This window comes from Schistocerca gregaria, chromosome X, assembly GCF_023897955.1.
Source record: "Schistocerca gregaria isolate iqSchGreg1 chromosome X, iqSchGreg1.2, whole genome shotgun sequence".
Lineage (NCBI taxonomy): Eukaryota > Metazoa > Arthropoda > Insecta > Orthoptera > Acrididae > Schistocerca > Schistocerca gregaria.
In genome coordinates this window covers 517,582,966-517,604,897 of record NC_064931.1, presented here as the reverse complement: position 1 = coordinate 517,604,897, position 21,932 = coordinate 517,582,966, and the positions used below count along the sequence as shown (strand labels likewise).

The window sequence follows — 21,932 nt, the reverse complement described above, 5'->3', positions numbered from 1 at the left end:
GAAAACAATTTTCGCAACCAAATAATGCTCAAAAAATTCTGTAATGAGCAACTATAGGTCATAACTATCAATTTACTACAAAATATATTATGCACTAAACTGATCAGCTTTAGAAAATTCTTAAAAGATACACATCAATGTAAGCAAAAGAGGGTGAAGGGGAGCATCCAGATGGCTTGGGTAGTGAAACAGGATTCTCCCCTCCACTACCAGCTTTTCTGAATTGTGCATGTGGGAGTTATCCTTACAACACATTCTCTGCTCCCAAAATTATCCTGGCCCAAACCTATGATAACATACTGTCCCCATACCCTCCACCCAACATTTCTACCCCCTCTGTCCTATTACCTCCTCCATCTTTTCTGTGTGCCAACACACCTGCCCATCTTTCCCCTCCCCTCTCCTTTTTCATTCCTCCCCCCTCTCCCTGCCCCACAGCCTCCTGATGCTGTGTCTGTTGACAGTCCAGTCCTGTTCACTATGCTAAACAGTGTTCCTCTGTCCCCCCCACCTGTACACTGCTATCCTCCCCCTTCCCTGCCCCACTGCCCCATTCAGATTGCTGATTCCATTCCACATGACAGATGAATTCTTATCCAAGCTGCCATAAATGGTGATGTGAGTGAGGTGTGCTTGCTTGTGTGAATTAATGTGAGTGTGTTTCTTTCTTTTTCTTATGAAGGCTTTGGCCAAAAGCTAATTTGTAAGTGTCTTTTAACTGTGCCTGTCTGCAAATTAACATGTAGTCTTTAAGGTAAGTATTAATCTATCTTTTCCTTAAAATTTTGATATTGCAGCCTCGAGTTTCCACTACTTAAAAGACATACAATTTATAAATCAGATATGGAATAAAGTTAGGAGAAATGATTGTCTGAATGAGAACACTATTGCCAAAATTTGTTGAAAGTACAAATGCAGTTTACAACTGATAATGTGGCATGAATTATTTTTACTTATTATTGCACACAGCCCATTTTATAAAACAAGCAGCAAAAGCAATACATGCTTATAAGTAAATAATCTTACCTTCTAAAAAATTATCAGTACCTTCATCTCCACGCACCCAGCTCCAGTTATAAGGTAGCTCACTCTGAATCACACAATTTAGTATAGCTTCTGTGTGTAGTGGAGAGATAACTGAATCCAGAGTTGTCACCTGTGGTGGAGGTCCTAGTGCAAAATAATTAGATCAAGGACATCAGTCTGTGATACAGAAAACAAGTTACATGATAATGCATGCATTATAAATACAAACTTACCAGTTACTTTCAGAGTTGTAATTTGTGAGGCTCGTCCTGCAGTATTAATTGCAAAGCATTTGTAATCTCCTTGTGACTGGATGGTAACATTATCAATATGAAGAACTGATACCCCACTTTGCCTGTAAAAATATAAATTGGAAGAATGCAATGCCCATAAATATTAACTAGAATCTAGCAAGGTTCTTTATCTGTTAAATGGTTTTGGAAATTTCCATATTTTATGCAAGTGCAATACCAAATATACAAAGATATATGCAAAATGACGTTAAAAATTATTGTTATTATGGATCTAGAACATAAAAAATTATAATATATTTTTATAAATAATATCCAATTCCAATAAAACATTAATATACATTATTATTTCACAACAGCCTTAAAAATTATGTTCCACAGCTACTTCAGTGCTCTGAAAGCCACAACAGTGTAAGGAAGACACTATGAAGTGTATGATTATCTTTTGACTCCTTCCTATTTCATTTGCAGAAGGTGCACAAACAGATCAATGTAAGCACAAAGTGGGAGAGAGTTCCAGTCACAAAATCTGGCAAAGGGTGGGAGAATGATGTGCCTGACCACATGCCCCTCCATATCCACATCCAATGACACCTATTAGCAGCTGAGCTTGACGTGGCAGTTGGTCAGAACCTTTGAGCCTTCCAAGGCCTACAGAGAGAGAGAGAGAGAGAGAGAGAGAGAGAGAGAGAGAGAGAGAGAGAGAGAGAGAGAGAGAGAGAGAGAGAGAGAGAGAAGGAAGAAGTAATATATTTCTCCAGTCAACTTGGAAATTATGCTGTCAGAATTTTAGAAATAAATTTTATGTGATACAAGACTTTCCTGTAATATATTTTTGTACTGACTAAACAAACCGATGACAAACTACATCATATTTTTGCTGCATTTTAACTGTTCCACTGCCTGAACTTAATGTTTCATATTGATAAACAGTACCCTATAACAGGTCAGATGAATCTTTTTGTAGGATACCTCTTTTTGTATCAGTTAGTCTTATTTAATACTCTCAATGTGGTTTTAGTCCCTCCTCCCCCAAGTGAATTTAGATGTCCATTCCACCTCACTCCTGATACCTCCGCATAGATATTTGATGGCTGTTCTGATTCCTCAATTTGGAGCAATTAAGGCATATTGGATACTTTCACCTATTTACATGCACACTTTCTTATGTTTAGAATCAGCTTACAGTTTTTACACTAGGAACTATTTATAAAGCAGTTTTGTAGCAATGTGACATCCATGTACACAACTGCATCACTTATTAGATATCTACTGTTGTCATTTATCACACAGTTTGTATGTACAGTGAATAGTAATTGTCCTCTAACATTTTCTTGCAATATACCCAATGACACTTTTGGCTCTTTCAGTGACTATCAATCCAGCAACATACCTGGCCTGATATTCCATAACCAAGTGTTTTTCTTACTAGGTGACAGTGCATAAGTACACCAGAGACTTTCCACAAAAAAAGACACAGAATATTTCATATTTGTCTGCAGACCACTGCCTTCACAACAGACAAAATAATTATGTATCTTCCATTTTGTATGAACTGGATTACAGGTAGCAGATGCTCACTGGAGCAGACAACATCACAAAAAGAAGTATGCAACCTCAAGCTTTTGTAACTACCTGCATCTTTCATTAAATTTGAACAAATTACAGAAAGAACAGGAACTGGAATTTTCAAAAACATTCAGGATTATACAGAAGATACAGGTTGAAAAATCTACAATATTTCTGTTTCAGTTTGTTACATTTCTGGTTTTCCATTACTGTGCAGTTTTTCTTGGTTGACAAAGGAACTGGAAGATTCGATTCATGAGCCTTTGCTGTCTGCCATATTTTCATATATCACTCTAGCAAGTATAGCAGTTTCATTATTTCCAGTGCACACTGAAATTGAATGTTTGCTTCCCATCTGTTGGATTTGTAAATTGCCGCATATAAAAGTTCAGCTGGATGTTATCTTCTCTATTGAGAAAAAACTCTCTGCATTCAAGGAAATGTAGAATACCGCGTGAGTAAAACATACATAACAAGATCTAAGTGATGTATTACATAAAAAAGAAGTGTATTCAACAGATAACAACTATTAGAGGAAGACTGATGCTATTTTTTTGAAATTTTCATTACAAGCAGAGAGTGGCAGATTGTGCTGTACAAAAACGGAAATGCTGAAGAAGGGCTCTGTCTCATCTCACTGAAAGGATGGTTGTTAATAATGCTGAGAATGAGTAGAGGGGGCATCAGCATCTAAACATTTACTACTCATTTAACAGTTCATTAATATCACATGATATATGGGGGTGGGGGAGGTGAGGTTAAAGTTACAGTCCACTGGTTATGAGACCATTACAGATGGAGCGCAACTCTGCCTGGACAAGGTATGGGCAGAAACATAATCAAGACCCTTTTCACACAACTATCATTGGATTTGTCTAAAATGATTTAAGGGACCCATGACAGATCAAAATCTGGATTGCAGGATGCATGTTTGAACCTTATAGTACCTTAACAACTGAACCACTTTTTTCAGTCCCACAATCATTAGGTAATACTTACAATTTTTTGATAAATTTAAAAACATATTTGAAATGTATTCTTCATTTGTAATGAGTATTAGTAATTCTGTGCAATAAAATGACTGTACAGTAAATCTGAATTTTTATTTTGGTTTGTGCCTGAAGCTAAGAAATTGATACAGAAGCTGTTGATCCAAAAACAAAAACTTCACATGATGCAAGATTACTTAAAGTAGTACACTGCATGTGCTGGTCACTAAAATAGGTATATGTCGTGTTGTCACCATTGTTTCAGGTGGAGAGAGACATACATCACTTCTGAAAAAAAAACTATCATATAAATACTCATGGACAACAGTGTATACAAAGGATCCAATAGACAGTACCTCATAGTTCCACCAGCTTACATTAAATCAATAATATCAGTTGCACATGTTTTTGTCTCATTATAACATATGGATGAAAATTGTGGCATATGTAAATAAATGTATTCTCATATGCAACTCAAAAAGTTTTATCAGAGAGAAAGCAGCTGACTAAAGTGAGTAAACAGAATACAATCTCACATTATATACACTACTGGCCATTAAAATTATTACACCAATAAGAAATGTGGATGATAAACGGGTATTGGTTGGACAAACATATTATACTATAACTGACATGTGATTACATTTTCACTCAATTTGGGTGCATAGATCCTGAGAAATCAGTACCCAGAACAACCACCTCTGGCTATAATAACGGCCTTGATATGCCTGGGCATTGAATCAGACAGAGCTTGGATGACGTGTACAGCTACAGCTGCCCATGCAGTTTCAACACGATACCACAATTCATCAACAGTAGTGAATGGTGCATTGTGATGAGCCAGTTGCTCAGCCACCATTGACCTGACGTTTTCAATTGGTGAGAGATCTGAAGAATGTGATGGCCAGGGCAGTAGTTGAACATTTTCTGTATCCAGAAAGGCCCGTACAGGACCTGCAACACACGGTTGTGCATTATCCTGCTGAAAAGTAGGGTTTTGCAGGGATCGAATGAACGGTAGAGCCACAGGTCGTAACACATCTGAAATGCAACATCCACTGTTCAAAGTGCCGTCAATGCGAACAAGAGGTGACCAAGACATGTAACCAATGGCACCCCTATCATTACACTGGGTTGATGACGAATACACGCTTCCAATGTGCGTTCACCGCGATGTCACCAAACACGGATGCGACCATCAAGATGGTGTAAACAGAACCTGGATTCATCCAAAAGAATGACATTTTGCCATTCGTGCACCCAGGTTTGTCGTTGAGTACACCATCGCAGGTGCTCCTGTCTGTGATGCAGCATCAAGGGTAACCGCAGCCACGGTCTCCGAGTTGATAGTCCATGCTGCTGCAAACGTTGCCGAACTGTTCATGCAGATGTTTTTTGTCTTGTAAATGTCACCATCTGTTGACTCAGGGATCTAGACGTGCTGCACGATCTGTTACAGCCATGCGAATAAGATGCCTGTCATCTCAACTGCTAGTGATACAAAGCCGTTGGGATCCAGCACGGCATTCTGTATCACCCTCCTGAACCCACCGATTCCATATTGTGCTAACAGTCATTGGATCTCAACCAACATGAGCAGCAATGTAGCAATATGATAAACCGCAATCGCGATAGGATACAATCCAACCTTTATCAGAGTCGGAAACGTGATGATACGCATTTCTCCTTACAGGTGGCATCACAACTACGTTTAACCAGGCAACGTCGGTCAACTGCTGTTTGTGTATGAGAAATCGGTCGGAAACTTTCCTCATGTCAGCACGTTGTAGGTGTTGCCACCTTGTGTGAATGCTCTGAAAAGTTAATCATTTGCATATCACAGCATCTTCTTCCTGTCGGTTAAATTTCATGTCTGTAGCACTTCATCTTTGTGGTGTAGCAATTTTAATGGCCAGTAGTGTACAATGAAGTGCTGTGAGGCTAATAAGTTCATATACAATCCTGGAGGTCAGAAAACAACTTGTGTGGGTGTAGTAGATACTGAGCAAGTCCAACAGACTATAACCAAAATGACATGGAAATTAATAAAAATAAGTAATGGAAAGCTACCCTGGATTGTACAAGAGTGTACTGATTTTGCTGAGATTTACCCAGCACACAGATTTAAAAACTCCTAATCCTCATAGATATGTTCAAAGATTCATTGCAGCCCATTACAGTATATGTAATTAATGATGTACTCCTTTGTAATTCTGCTATGGAAAATATGTCGATGAACAAAGGTGGTGGGATAAATGTGACAATCAAAAGCAGCAATGAGAGTGAATGTGTGTTCCTGCAACCAATCATCTATTGTTTTTTATGTAGGATGACTTCATGAGGCCACTGATTTTTGGAACTTTCACACCACTATGCTTGTATTGATCACATTTTCATCCACTTACTGAAGAGCTGTCTTTTTATAATTATAAAATCATGGCTTCTTGTCACATTTTCTTAATTTTTCTTAACTGACCATAACACTAGGACAAGAGGCTACAAAATTTATGTTTTTCCTCTCCACTTATCAATTTTTTTTTATCTAATATGTGAATCCAGAATGCAGCAGAATATTATTGAGAATTTAAAATTGAGAGCCACACCTAAGTTCCGTAGGACAAAAAATGGCAGTGTAGTACTCTGTGTTAAAGAGATATTGAGAATAATTTTGCCTGAAAAAATTCATCAGCTGGATGGAAAAATGCTCACCCAGTATTATGTGAACTCAGCTAAATGAGTTCTTATTTTTCTTTCACCAGATATGGCAATTATTACATGTTGCATACATTTCTCACACTGTTATGGCATTTACTGACTCTGGGTTGTGAGATGAACATACCACTATTAAGACTACGGTGAGCATGCACATTATTATTTTGTTCAAGTCACTGTATACTCTTACTTACAAATGAAACTACCTCAGAGAAATGAATGCACAAGAGAGGATTTTCTTTAAAGAATTGGCTTTGTAACTGTTTGCAGTGTTAATCACATCATGATCATCGGATACATATTTTTTATACCAAATGTCTCCTGCATTCTGACCCCTAAAAATGAAGGTTATGTGAAGTTATTGAGTTGACAAGAACAAGGTACACTGTTTTAATGGTAATCAGATCACATGCCTGGCTGAGTCATCTAAATGCATATCAAGGGCTGCTCAAACTGCTCAGCTCTATATTGCTGAGTGTATTCCACTGTAGAGCATTAGTTATAGAGCGGCCAAGGAATTCATTTCACTGACACATTAAATAGCTTTATTTTCAATAACTCTTGATTCTAGATATGTTGAATGGTTCTTTGATGGTATGATACTCATATGAGCTGTTTTATTCCTGTCACACAAGGGTCAGGGTCATTGCCCTTCACTGTTGTTGTCTAGGTCAACACACATGTCCAGCAGAGAAATGTTAGGAGAAGCTAACTAGGTTTCCATTATCAGTTAATATCATAGTTACAGATGATGACAGGTTTTTAGGAAGATCCTTAACAAATAGAATTAAAAGAAGTGGATATATGATATCTTATCCAAATGAGCTGTTTTCTCATGCCATGTCTATGAGCTGTTTTTGTTTGGTAGATAGGACCAGGGCTGGTTTTAGGCACAAGCAACACAAGCTGCCACTTGGGTAATCAAGCTGAGAATGGGGCCAGATTTGTCACATCTGTAAGATTTCTATGCAGGATGTATCAAAATTAGTAGCAGTGCATGGGGCAACACAAATGCAAGGCTTGCATACTGTGTGTATCCCAGTTAGTTGTGAAAAATCACATGGGTGAAAGTGTATGAGGAAAAAGTGGAGGGGGGGCACACCAAATGATAAGTTGCTTGTGGAAAAAAATGTTCTCATACTGGCCTGGGATAGGACTGTAACCACTCCTTCCAGTTAACTCTTCTGTCATAAGTATCAAATTTGTGTAATGCACTATGTGATCAAAAGTATCTCGTTACCTGGCTGAAAATTACTTATAAGTTTGTGGTGCCCTCCATCAGTAATGCTGGAATTCAGTATGTTAATGGCCCACCCTTAGCCTTGATAACAACTTTTGCTCTCACAAGCATACGTTCAATCACACTGGAAGGTTTTTTGGGGAATGGCAGCCCATTCTACAAGGGGTGCTGCACTGAGGAGAGGTATCGATGTTGGTTGGTGAGGCCTGGCACGAAGTCAGCATTCCAAAACATCCCAAACGTGTTCTATATGATTCAGGTCAGAACTCTGTGTAGGCCAGTCAATTACAGCGATGTTATTGTCATGTAACCACTCTGCTATAGGCTGTGCATTATGAATAGGTACTTGATTGTGTTGAAAGATGCATCCGCCATATCTGAATTGCTCTTCAACAGTGGGAAGCAAGACGGTGCTTAAAACATCAATGTAGGCCGGTGCTGTGATAGTGCCATGCAAAACAACAAGGGTTGCAAGCCCCATCCATGAGAAACACAACCACACCATAACACCACCACCTCCAAATTGTACTGTTGGCACTACACACGATAGCAGATGATGGTCACCGGGCATTCGCCATACCCACACACTGCCATTGGATCACCACATTGTGTACCATGATTTGTCACTCCACACAACATTTTTCCACTATCCAGTCATCCAATGTTTACACTTCTTACACCATGCAAGGAGTCGTGTGGCATTTACCGGCGTGATGTTTGACTTATGAGCAGCCGCTCGACCATGAAATCAAAGATTTCTCACCTCCTGCCTACCTGCCATAGTACTTGTAGTGGATCCTGATGCAGTTTAGATTTTCTGTGTGATGGTCTGGATAGATATCTGCCTATTATACATTACAACCCTCTTCAACTGTCACCAGTTTCTGTCAGTCAACAGACGAGGTTGACCTGCATGCTTTTGTGCTGTACATTTCCCTTCATGTATCCACTTCACTATCGCAATGAAAACAGTGGACCTAGGGATGTTTAGGAGTGTGTAAATCTCACATACAGATGTATGACACAAGTGACTCCTGATCATCTGACTATGTTCGAAGTATGTGAGCTCCGCAGCACACCATACTGTGATGTCTAAAGAATACTGAGGTCGCTGATATGTAGTACCTGGCACTAGGTGGCAGGACAATGCACTTAATATGGAAAACATATGACTTTGGAGGATGTCCAGATACTTTTGATCACATAGTATAGCACAGAATGATTTAAAAGATTGAAAGCCCTTATGAAGTCCCTAAAAAGTCAGTAAACACTGTATCTTCATTGAATCCATACAGTAACTGATTTGTAAATGAAAAGAAAGCTAAATTTATTTATTTTTCTGAAATTTAAAGCACTGTGTTGCTAATAAGGGGTTACTCTCCAGAAATGTCAGTCCTTGTGTACAGGGTGAATCCTAACACCACCACCAAAATTTCAAATGTTGTTCAGGAATATTTCTGAGTATTTTGGTATAAGGAACTCATGTTCTGCAGTAGCTCCTTACAGACTAACAAAGTACATGTTATTTATTTGATTTGCTACCATAATTATCTTTGATCTACGAAAATATCTTTACAGCAGTGACTTGAAATTTGCAATCACCAAACTGTACATAACAAAACAAAGAGTAACGCAAAAACCCTCAGACGACAGACACAAATTTTTTCTCAGTTTGTGTAATCTGTTCTGTCAGTATACAGCACATATGTAACAAATGCAGAACTGTTTCCTTACAGATATCATTCTAAATATCAACCAGCATGATCATCCTAGTTTGCACAATGATGCACCATCAACTGTCTTACATGTTTAACAATCCAAAGAGTTTGGCATACTGTATCCACAACTGCAACAGTCCTAAAATCTATGGCTTCTTGAGTATCACCAGAAGTTGCACAAACTGGGTTCTTCACATACCCAGAAGAAGAAATCCATTGTGCCCTGTGTGGTGAGAAAGCTGACCAGGGAACAAGGCCATCTCAACTAGTCTACTGTTGTCCAAACTGCGTGCCAGGGTGGTTTCTAATATCAAGTGCAAAATGTACTGTTGTCCAGTCATGCTGAAACTGCAAAATCTGACAAACTATTTGCAGCACATTTCCTAGCAACTGTGGAATGACAGGCTAAAAGAATATTTTGTATGTGACTCCAATCAGTTTGTCAGGAAGTCGTGTGACTAGGGCCTCCCATCAGGAAGACTGTTGGCCGAGTGCAAGTCTTTCAATTTGATGCCACTTCGGCAACTTGTGCATCCATGGGGATGAAATGATGATGATTAGGACAACACAACACCCAGACCCTGATCGGAGAAAATCTCCGACCCAGCTGGGAATCGAACCCGTGCCCTTAGGACTTACATTCTGTTGTGCTGATCACTCAGCTGCTACTGGGGGCAGACTATCAGGAAGTACACAAAGACAGTCACCAAATAATCAACAATACCACCCATACATCCACAGTGAACTTGTGTCAATAGGACTGACAACCACATATGTGTGGATTTTTGTCACCCCATATATAGCTAAGTCTACTGTTGAACATGATGCTCCAAGCCATATGGCCTCATCTGCAAACAATATGAAAGCAGGAAAGTTGTAGTTTTCAGCATATTACTTTAGCAATCACTTTTCGAACTACATTCAGCAGGTTGCAACAACTGTACCTTCTGTGGATCTTACAAGTGCTATTGTTGAAGATTTCACAAAGCAGTTGTTTGACTTGAGTCTAGAGCTCATGCAATGTGCTCACTTCTGGTGGCAAAATTGTCACAAATTGCATGTAACACATTCTCCTCCAGATCAGTTGTTCTGGCATACCTCACATGTACAGTATCTTCTATTCTAACATTTAAGGATGTATATGTACATAAAAATGATGTGATTGCCATCACTGCAACAACAACTCAGCATTGTACCATTGTGCTGTGCTTGCGTTGCTTTCAGTGAATGCATATCCAAGATGTATATTGGCCAACTTTTCATCAGTAAACAGAATGAAAATTTGGGAGGGGGTAGGGGTTTAAGTAGGTATTACTGTTTTCAACTTCAAGTACTAACATACACTCTGTTGCACAGATATTTTCCCTTCATTACCAATACAAATATAAATGGGAGAACGAAATCAAATGAAGAAAAATAACTCTGTAATGAGCCACTGGAGAACACAGGACACTTATACCAAAAATACTCTGACAATACACCATAACAATCACCAAAATTTTGTCAGTAGAGTTCAAATTCAACTGCACACAGGATTTTTCCCTCTTATGCCTTTGACACAACACTGGCTACATATTTGTGAGTCATAAAAAGCAAGAAAATATACTTGATGATGATGATGATGATGATGGTGGTGGTGGTGATGATGATGATGATGATGATGATGATGATGATGATGATGGTCTGACCACTGAAACACAAACTACTAATAACAAAAGTGTGACTGATGTTTAATACTATTTAATTCGTGAATTGTGAAGCATAACACCTGCAGCACAACCATAATATTTTGCACAAGTCATATTACAGTACTTAAAAAAAAAAAAAAATGGAAATAGTTCTACAGCGAACTGATTCCTATCTTTGCATTGATTGTGCAAATTATAACACCCAGCAATAATAAAAACAATAAAAAGCATGTCAACAAATTGTTATAGTCATTCTAAAATACCTTTCAGACAGTTAATTGGCTTGAACATTGACACATACTCATATTTCTCCGTCTTTTTGATTAGCTGTCCATCTTTGATCCATTTGATGCTAAATGGTACAAGGGATTCAACTTGGCATCGCAAAGTGATAGGCTTGTTAATAACAGCTGTTATCTCCTTTTCAGCAGTAACAACGGGTCCATCTGAAATACAGAGCATATTTCATGCAGATACTCTTATATTTCTTTTGTTCTTTATTTCTACCATATTTTTTGCTCATGCTGATGTTCTGGAATGCAAATATTGGTAGTCTCATGTAGTATGATTTTACACCATTGCTTGAATAAGGAATAACTGTATCCAATCAACAATATTAATGAGAACTACTTTTCTACTTTCACACTGGTTTTTATTTTACTATCCTTTGATTTAATGATTGAACTCAATAACTTAAAATCATTTCTTTCCATATACTCATTATATCAAAGTTATTATATTTCATGTGTTGTGACATACGTAAATGTAAAACAAGAAAAGAATTACAAATTTTAACAGAATTTACTGCAGCAAAAAGAAAGTTCTTTTCACTATCTTCACTTGGAATATGGCTGGTTGAGCGCATTCTTTTTTCTTTGTCCCAAAAACTATGTGTAAACATTGTCCTCATAATATAATGTATACATTACTGAAATCTACATAATATAACTATGCTCCCTCCATTTGCATTTTTTTTACATCCATAGTGTCATAATACCCCCTAATTCTGTTGAAACATGGTGAGACATTGCAATTGTGGGTTCCCCACAATCTCCATAGAGAGTTCCCTGCTTGAGATGCTTCTATGTGCATGTGTCTCACTTGTACATGGTATGTTAAAAATTTGTGCAGCAACCCACACTATAATTAAGACACAGAATATATTACATTGCTTAAAACATTCAATAGCAAAGTACAGAAGGACAAGCAGTTGATCAAAATAAACAGTTTTGCAATCTTTTCACATACTCAGTTTCATTGTTAGGGATGTGAAATTTTGCAGATAGCTGTTAATTCAAGACAATACTTTTATATGAAAATTTTAGTGATATCTTTCAGTTCCTTTTTAAGCACTTTTAATTTCTTAAACCCTCAATACAGCCTCATGATACTTCTATTGAATGTGTCTGCTCCTTACCTTAGTGACACTGCTCCAAATAAAGGCTGCTGAGAGTAGCACTTTTGCAACAAGACAGATTCATGTGATTTTCATTGTCAGCAACCTCCCCATTTCCCACCCTGCTATGACTGTCTGTCCAATTCCTGTACAGCAATGTTACAAATTGTGATACTGGAGTTAGATATTTTATTTTGCAGAGAAACCTGTAGCCCCACAACTGTTACAAGAGAGCAGTGTAGAGTGAAATTGTGTGCTGTGTTCAGACGTGGGCTGAGTTGGCATTCCTTTCTCTCCCAGCTTCAGGCAGTGTTGGCTTTGGTCACACAGCTTGAGGCTGTTGCCAGTGGGCATCACTGTGGGGGTCCAGATGGGGGTTTGTTGGGGATGGCCAGCTCGTCCCACGCATCCCCCAATCGGACTATGGCAGTGGCTGCCCGGTATACTGCCCACACTGAGGCGGACGCCTCACCCATGGTAGAGTGGGAGGTCATCTTGAGGTGTGGCAGAGGGTGAAAGACATTCCAGAAGGCTGAACAGAAGGCCTTTCCAGTTTGTCTCACGAACCAGTTTCAAGCTCTGTTTCCGGCTGATACTGATATTCGGTCGGACATGACTGCTTGTCCTGTTCCAGGGGTTGCCCCTCAGTCTGCAAGATCTGGGTCGTCAAAGAGGGTGGGCTTACTGGTAGTTGGGAGCTCCAATGTCAGGCCCGTAATGGGGACCCTTAGGGATATGGCAGCAAGAGAGGGGAAGAAAACCAATGTGGTGTGCATACCAGGGGGAGTCATTCCAGATGTGGAAAGGGTCCTTCCGGATGCCCTGAAGGGTACAGGGTGCACCCATCTGCAGGTGGTCGCTCATATCGGCACCAATGATGTGTGTCGCTATGGATCGGAGGAAATCCTCTCTGGCTTCCGGGGGATATCTGATTGGTGAAGACTGCCCGTCTCGCTGGCGGGACGAAAGCAGAGCTCACCATCTGCTGCATCGTCGACAGGACTGTCTGTGGACCTTTGGTACGGAGCTCAGTGGAGGGTCTGAATCAGCGGCTGAGACGGTTCTGCGACCGTGTGGACTGCAGATTCTTCGACTTGCACCATAGGGTGGTGGGGGTTCGGGTTCCGCTGGATAGGTCAGGAGTCCACTACACGCAACAGGCGGCTACACGGGTAGCAGGGGTTTGTGGTGTGGACTGGACGGTTTTTTAGGTTAGATGGCCTCAGGCAAGTACGGAAAGGGCAACAGCCTCAACAGATGCAGGGCAAAGTCAGGGCATGCGAGGACCAAGCAGCAATTGGTATTGTAATTGTAAACTGTCAAAGCTGCATTGGTAAAGTACCAGAACTTCAAGCGCTGATAGAAAGCACTGAAGCTGAAATCATTATAGGTACGGAAAGCTGGTGAAAGCCAGAGATAAATTCGGCCAAAATTTTTACAAAAGCACAGACGGTGTTAAGAAAGGATAGATTGCATGCTACTGGTGGTGGCGTGTTTGTCGCTGTTAGTTGTAGTTTATCCTGTAGTGAAGTAGAAGTGGATAGTTCCTGTGAATTATTATGGGTGGAGGTTTCACTCAACAACCGAGTTAAGTTAATAATTGTCTCCTTTTACCGACCTCCCGACTCAGCAGCATTAGGGCAGAACAACTGAGAGAAAAAAAATGGTTCAAATGGTTCTGAGCACTATGGGACTTAACATCTATGGTCATCAGTCCCCTAGAACTTAGAACTACTTAAACCTAACTAACCTAAGAACGGCACACAACACCCAGTCATCATGAGGCAGAGAAAATCCCTGACCCCACCGGAAATCGAACCCGGGAACCCGAGCGTGGGAAGCGAGAAAACTGAGAGAATATCTGGAATACATTTCACATAAATTTTCTCAGCATGTTATAGTCTTAGGTGGAGATTTCAATTTACCAGACATAGACTGGGACAATCAGATGTTTAGGAGGGGTGGTAGGGACAGAGCATGGAGTGACATTATACTGAGTGCACTATCCGAAAATTACCTCAAGCAATTAAACAGAGAACCGACTCGTGGAGATAATATCTTGGACCTACTGATAACAAACAGACCCGAACTTTTCGACTCTGTAAGTGCAGAACAGGGAATCAGTGATCATAAGGCCATTGCAGCATCCCTGAATATGGAAGTAAATAGGAATCTAAACAAAAGGGGGAAGGTTTATCTGTTTAGCAAGAGTAATAGAAGGCAGATTTCAGACCACCTAACAGATCAAAAAGAAAATTTCTGTTCCGAAACTGACAATGTTGAGTGTTTATGGAAAAAGTTCAAGGTGATTATAAAATGCGTATTAGTCAGGTACGTGCCAAGTAAAATTGTGAGGGATGGGGAAAATCCACCGTAGTTCACCAACAAAGTTAGGAAACTACTGCAAAAGCAAAGAGAGCTTCACTCCAAGTTTAAATGCAGCCAAAACCTCTCAGACAAACAGAAGCTAAACAATGTCAAAGTTAGTGTAAGGAGGGCTATGTGTGAAGCGTTCAGTGAATTCGAAAGTAAAATTCTAGGAAGTTCTGGTCTTATGTTAAATTAGTAAGTGGCTCGAAACAGCATATCCACACACTCCGGAATGATGATGGCATTGAAACAGAGGATGACACGCATAAAGCTTTTTCCAAAGCTGTTTCACAGAGGAAGACTGCACTGCAGTTCCTTCTCTAAATCCTCGAACAAACGAAAAAATGGCTGACATCAAAATAAGTGTCCAAGAAATAGAAAAACAACTGGAATCACTCAACAGAGGAAAGTCCACTGGACCTGATGGGATACCAATTCGATTCTACACAGAGTACGTGAAAGAACTTGCCCCCCCTTCTAACAGCCGTGTACTGCAAGTCTCCAGAGGAACGGAAGGTTCCAAATGATTGTTAAAGAGCACAGGTAGTCCCAGTCTTCAAGAAAGGTTGTTGAGCAGATTTGTAAAACTATGGACCTATATCTCTGACGCCGATCTGTTGTAGAATTTTAGGACACTTTTTTGCTCACGCATCATGTCGTTTCTGGAAACCCAGAATCTACTCTGTAGGAATCAACATGGATTCTGGAAACAGCGATCGTGTGAGACCCAATTCACTTTATTTGCTCATGAGACCCAGAAAATATTAGATACAGGCTCCCAGGTAGATGCTATTTTCCTTGACTTCTGGAAGGCATTCGATACAGTTCTGCACTGTCGCCTGATAAACAAAGTAAGAGCCTACGGAATATCAGACCAGCTGTTTGGCTGGATTGAAGAGTTGTTAGCAAACAGAACACAGAATGTTGTTCTCAATGGAGAGATGTCTACAGACGTCAAAGTAATCTCTGGCGTGCCACAGGGGTGTGTTACAGGACCATTGCTTTTCACAATATGTATACATGACCTAGTAGATAGCGTCGGAAGTTCCATGTGGCTTATCACGGATGATGCTGTAGTATACAGAGAAGTTGCAGCATTAGAAAATTGTAGTGAAATGCAGGAAGATCTGCAGCGGATAGGCATTTGGTGCAGGGAGTGGCAACTGATCCTTAACATAGACAAATGTAATGTATTGCGAATACATAGAAAGAAGGATCCTTTATTGTATGATTATATTATAGCGGAACAAACACTGGTAGCAGTTACTTCTGTAAAATATCTGGGAGTATTCATGCGGAATGATTTGAAGTGGAATGATCATATAAAAGTAATTGTTGGTACGGCAGGTACCAGGCTGAGATTCATTGGGAGAGTGCTTAGAAAATGTAGTCCATCAACAAAGGAGGTGGCTTACAAAACACTCGTTTGACCTGTACTTGAGTATTGCTCATCAGTGTGGTATCCGTACCAGTTCGGGTTGATGGAAGAGATAGAGAAGATAGAAAGAAGAGCAGCACATTTCATCACAGGGTTATTTGGTAAGCGTTACGAAGATGTTTAGCAAACTCAAGTGGCAGACTCTGCAAGAGAGACACTCTGCATAGTGGTGTAGCTTGCTATCCAGGTTTTGAGAGGGTGCGTTTCTGGATGAGATATCGAATATATTGCTTCCCCCTACTTATACCTCCCAAGAAGATCACAAATGTAAACGTAGAGAGATTCGAGCGTGCGCGGAGGCTTTCCAGCAGTGGTTCTTCCCGCGAACCATATGCGACTGGAACAGGAAAGGGAGGTAATGACAGTGGCACTTAAAGTGCCCTACGCCACACACCGTTGGGTGGCTTGTGGAGTATAAATGTAGATGTAGATGCAGATAATAAAAATGCTACAATGTGACGCATTATTGAGGAGACTTCAAAAAATAAGTCACACATTATTACGGTGCGCCGAGTAACTTTTATTGAATGTTGCACCAGACCTCAAAGTAACACAGTCACATGACACTGTTTTTCAACACAGCAACTGAGTCTCTGTAACAACAGTCACAATGTTCAGCCAATTATTCATTTCTTCAATGACAGAAATCTGCTCCTTGGTGACAGAGTTATTCAAGAACAGCTACACTCCTGGAAATTGAAATAAGAACACCGTGAATTCATTGTCCCAGGAAGGGGAAACTTTATTGACTCATTCCTGGGGTCAGATACATCACATGATCACACTGACAGAACCACAGGCACATAGACACAGGCAACAGAGCATGCACAATTTCAGCACTAGTACAGTGTATATCCACCTGTCACAGCAATGCAGGCTGCTATTCTCCCATGGAGACGATCGTAGAGATGCTGGATGTAGTCCTGTGGAACGGCTTGCCATGCCATTTCCACCTGGCGCCTCAGTTGGACCAGCGTTCGTGCTGGACGTGCAGACCGCGTGAGACGACGCTTCATCCAGTCCCAAACATGCTCAATGGGGGACAGATCCGGAGATCTTGCTGGCCAGGGTAGTTGACTTACACCTTCTAGAGCACGTTGGGTGGCACGGGATACATGCGGACGTGCATTGTCCTGTTGGAACAGCAAGTTCCCTTGCCGATCTAGGAATGGTAGAACGATGGGTTCGATGACGGTTTGGATGTACCGTGCACTATTCAGTGTCCCCTCGACGATCACCAGAGGTGTACGGCCAGTGTAGGAAATCGCTCCCCACACAATGATGCCGGGTGTTGGCCCTGTGGGCCTCGGTCGTATGTAGTCCTGATTGTGGCGCTCACCTGCACGGCGCCAAACACGCATACGACCATCATTGGCATCAAGGCAGAAGCGACTCTCATCGCTGAAGACGACACGTCTCCATTCGTCCATCCATTCACGCCTGTCGCGACACCACTGGAGGCGGGGTGCACGATGTTGGGGCGTGAGCGGAAGACGGCCTAACGGTGTGCGGGACCGTAGCCCAGCTTCATGGAGACGGTTGCGAATGGTCCTCGCCGATACCCCAGGAGCAACAGTGTCCCTAATTTGCTGGGAAGTGGCGGTGCGGTCCCCTACGGCACTGCGTAGGATCCTACGGTCTTGGCGTGCATCCGTGCGTCGCTGCGGTCCGGTCCCAGGTCGACGGGCACGTGCACCTTCCGCCGACCACTGGCGACAACATCGATGTACTGTGGACACATCACGCCCCACGTGTTGAGCAATTCGGCGGTACGTCTACCCGGCCTCCCGCATGCCCACTATACCACCTCGCTCAAAGTCCGTCAACTGCACATACGGTTCACGTCCACGCTGTCGCGGCATGCTACCAGTGTTAAAGACTTCGTTGGAGCTCCGTATGCCACGGCAAACTGGCTGACACTGACGGCGGCGGTGCACAAATGCTGCGCAGCTAGCTCCATTCGACGGCCAACACATCGGTTCCTGGTGTGTCCGCTGTGCCGTGCGTGTGATCATTGCTTGTACAGCCCTCTCGCAGTGTCCGGAGCAAGTATGGTGGGTCTGACACACCGGTGTCAATGTGTTCTTTTTTCCATTTCCAGGAGTGTATATAAATGTCACCACTGTTCGAAAATCTCCTCGCCCAGATGCTGTTTCTGCTTGCTGAAAATATGGAAATCACATGGTGCAAGATCAGGACTACCTGATCAGCATCACCCACATATGTGCACCTTCATCAATTTGTTGGTCGCATTTCACTAGAGCTGGACATGAGATTGCATTTGATCTGAACATTATTAGAACTTTATGGTGAATCTGCATGTAATTTAGACATTTTGCCAAGACAAATCATACTGTCTTGCGTTCATAAACTTTGGAACAAATTTCCAGTTGCCGCATCATTTCTATCACACACTCTTCTGCCAATGTGCCAGTCTTGTTGTGGAATTGTCTTAGCATAGGGTACCATGTGTAACTTACTTTCTGAAGTCCCTAAATACTTCTGTAGACTCTTTGTTATCATGATGTGCACTGCAGCTTGTTGTTATATGGGTGTGGGAACACACTGTAACACTAGAACAATTTTCCCCACAGTTCATTTCTGGATGGTGGAGTAGCAAATAAATAATTTACTTGTTTTAGGAGACATGCAAACATACATCTGCATATTGTCTAAGGCAATGCAGCTACAGGAAGTGTAATGCTTGGAGCACTGTCATTGAGCAAAGAAGCAGATACATTCAATGGAAATTTCATGAGACTGCATTGGGAAATTTAAAAATTTAAAAACTGCTAAGAAAGAAGTGGCAGTTGTCACTAAATTACATGGTGAATATGATACATCTAACTGCTGCATGATGAGCAAAACAAGCAATTCACAAATTGAAAGTTTCTGGCAGATTAAAACTGTGTGCCCGACCGAGACTCAAACTCGGGACCTTTGCCTTTTGCGGGCAAGTGCTCTACCATCTGAGCTACCAAAGCACGACTCAGGCTGTGGCTGTGGCTAAGCCATGTCTCCGCAATATCCTTTCTTTCAGGAGTGCTAGTTCTGCAAGTTTCGCAGGAGAGCTTCTGTAAAGTTTGAAAGGTAGGAGACGGATACTGCCAGAAGTAAAGCTGTGAGTACCGGGCGTGAGTCATGCTTCGGTAGCTCAGATGGTAGAGCACTTGCCCGCGAAAGGCAAAGGTCCCGAGTTCGAGTCTCGGTCGGGCACACAGTTTTAATCTGCCAGAAAGTTTCATATCAGCGCACACTCTGCTGCAGAGTGAAAATCTCATTCTGGAATTCACAAATTATTTAAAATTCATTGTTAGATCATCTGTTCTTACCACTCAAAATTACAAAAAATAAACTGAAAACTAAAATGATGAAAAATTCCTGGAATTCTAAAAAAATTCCCATATTTTCCCAGTTTTCTCAAAGGTTAGAAAATACCCAGGTTTTTCCTGATTGTCCCGGAGTGTATACACCCAACAGTTGCCTACCACCCACAGACGAATGGCCTCATGGAACATTTTACTAACATATTGGCAAATATATTTTTGATGCATAGTGATGAACAGACACACCAGGACACGATACTGCCTATCATGAAATTCACATGCAACACAGAAAAAAAGACACTACAAATTGCTTGATATTTCCCTCATCCACAGCTGAGAAGCTGCTACTAAAAGGGATGTCAAAAAATGACGTGTAAGCTACAACTGAGTTGACCTTGTGACGAAGCAAGCTGGGATAATTTTAATTCCCTTCTTGTTTTGCCACTTGCCTCCTTAAATTCGTTTTTTCACTTTTTACAATTTACCATTGAGATAAATGAATATAAACTGTATTTTCATAAGAGAGAAAGATTTATATAATATAACACCAGATCTAATTTTGTGCTTAGTTTTATGTACGTAATTGGTTTTCTAATTTATTTGGTCTATTACTAGTTAATATCTTTCATTATAGGGCAAAATCAGTAATTGTTTCATAACTTAAATTCTATTGTTGACATAAAAACAAATGTAAATTCTGCACTAAGTATAAACATTTGGAGGAACAACTAATAGTAATTTTAAAGGATCTATTGGCTCTATTCAAAAACATGTTGGCAAAACCAGCCCTTCATTGATTCCAAAGCAATTAACAGTTTTGTCAAAAGTATTGTTTGCATAACTATATTTGTTAATTTCATGATTTAAACAAATAATTTGACCTAAACCTCATAGTAGAAGAAACTGCTAAAAAGAACTAATTTTTCAATTTATTCAGTTAATTTAATGAGTTAAGTCCTAAATGTGATTTCTGTAAATTTAACTTCGAACAATGTGTAGTTTCAGTGATGATATAAATAAGGGTTAGATTTTTGGTCACAAGACAGTCAGCCCATGAGTTTCTGACGAGTAACCTGTACTGGTTATAACAACAACAATGCTTCAAATTAACTGTGGAATAACTGTTAAACAATTAGGGCATGTGTGAAAATGATTTACTTGATTATTCTTCAAGAACCGTGAACTTTATGGTTATGTTTTTACTGCTCGTAGATGTTCAACAGCAAATTATTACAGCAGTACATAGAGTTTTGCCTGCAAACTATTAATGAGGCTAATTGAAGGTTAAATAAAAGTGCACTGGCCATATAACTGTGTATCATTTGGGGTTCTGCAAAGCGAAAATTGAAAATTAAGGTACTGTAAATGTAACTGTGCATCTGTCAGCTACATCATTTAAAGTAGTCAGTGTCAGAATTCACAACCCATTTTTCAGCCAGTTTAGCAAGGCAGTACATTGACACTGAGTACAACAATCAGCAAACAATGAATAAATAAAGCAGGAGAGACTGCCACAACCTTTTAGAGATTTCTACATCTATGTGAAAGGTCAGGATATCAGAAACATTATCAAAGGGCTACATTAGCACATATTGAATCCTATGTCACTTGTCAGACATCACTTACACAGTTGAGAATGAGAATGCTACATCAATGAGACAGAAATGCAGAGATATCATTTACCTTTGCCTCCAAGGAATGTTAGGCACTAATGTCTGTTGATATTTTATAGATGAAGTATTTGTGTATGAGACATCTAGAAGGGTGAATGGCCTGTTGCTATTCACAGTGTACATAAAAAGTGTAACCTAAAATATCATTTACCTACCATTGCCCTGAAGTGCCAGTAAATGGTACAAGTTATATCAAGACCTACCCAATGATTGCAGTTGATGGAAGTAACTTCATCTGAATGTTGCTGGGATCATATGGGCATGAAAACATGATGAACAATAGGATGTAACAGCACCACCACATGAAGGACCACTGACTACATTTGGATTCAAGAAGTTATAGTAGACTCTGAAACATTGGGCAACTGTTTTCATGGATGGGGCGCAATGTAGTATGTTGTGTACCATTCATCATTGTGTATGGGAAGTTGTCAGTGTCTGATGAGGTGTGTGCCTCTGGTTTGATACCTATAATTACTCATCATTTAATATTTGTAATTTTTGGAAGATCCTGTAACTCATTTATTTATGAAATA

General features: G+C 40.5%; 1 protein-coding gene across 1 annotated transcript in view; it reads right to left on the bottom strand.

Annotated features, from left to right (window-relative positions):
- LOC126298209 (hemicentin-1-like) overlaps positions 1-21,932 on the bottom strand; it is a 748,827-nt gene that overhangs the window by 548,062 nt on the left and 178,833 nt on the right. The window contains exons 8-10 of the mRNA XM_049989513.1: positions 11,495-11,639; positions 1,260-1,381; positions 1,027-1,170 (exon numbers count right to left, since the gene is read on the bottom strand). Of these exons, the coding sequence (XP_049845470.1) occupies positions 1,027-1,170; positions 1,260-1,381; positions 11,495-11,639 (411 nt within the window). The remainder of the gene's footprint in view (positions 1-1,026; positions 1,171-1,259; positions 1,382-11,494; positions 11,640-21,932) is intronic.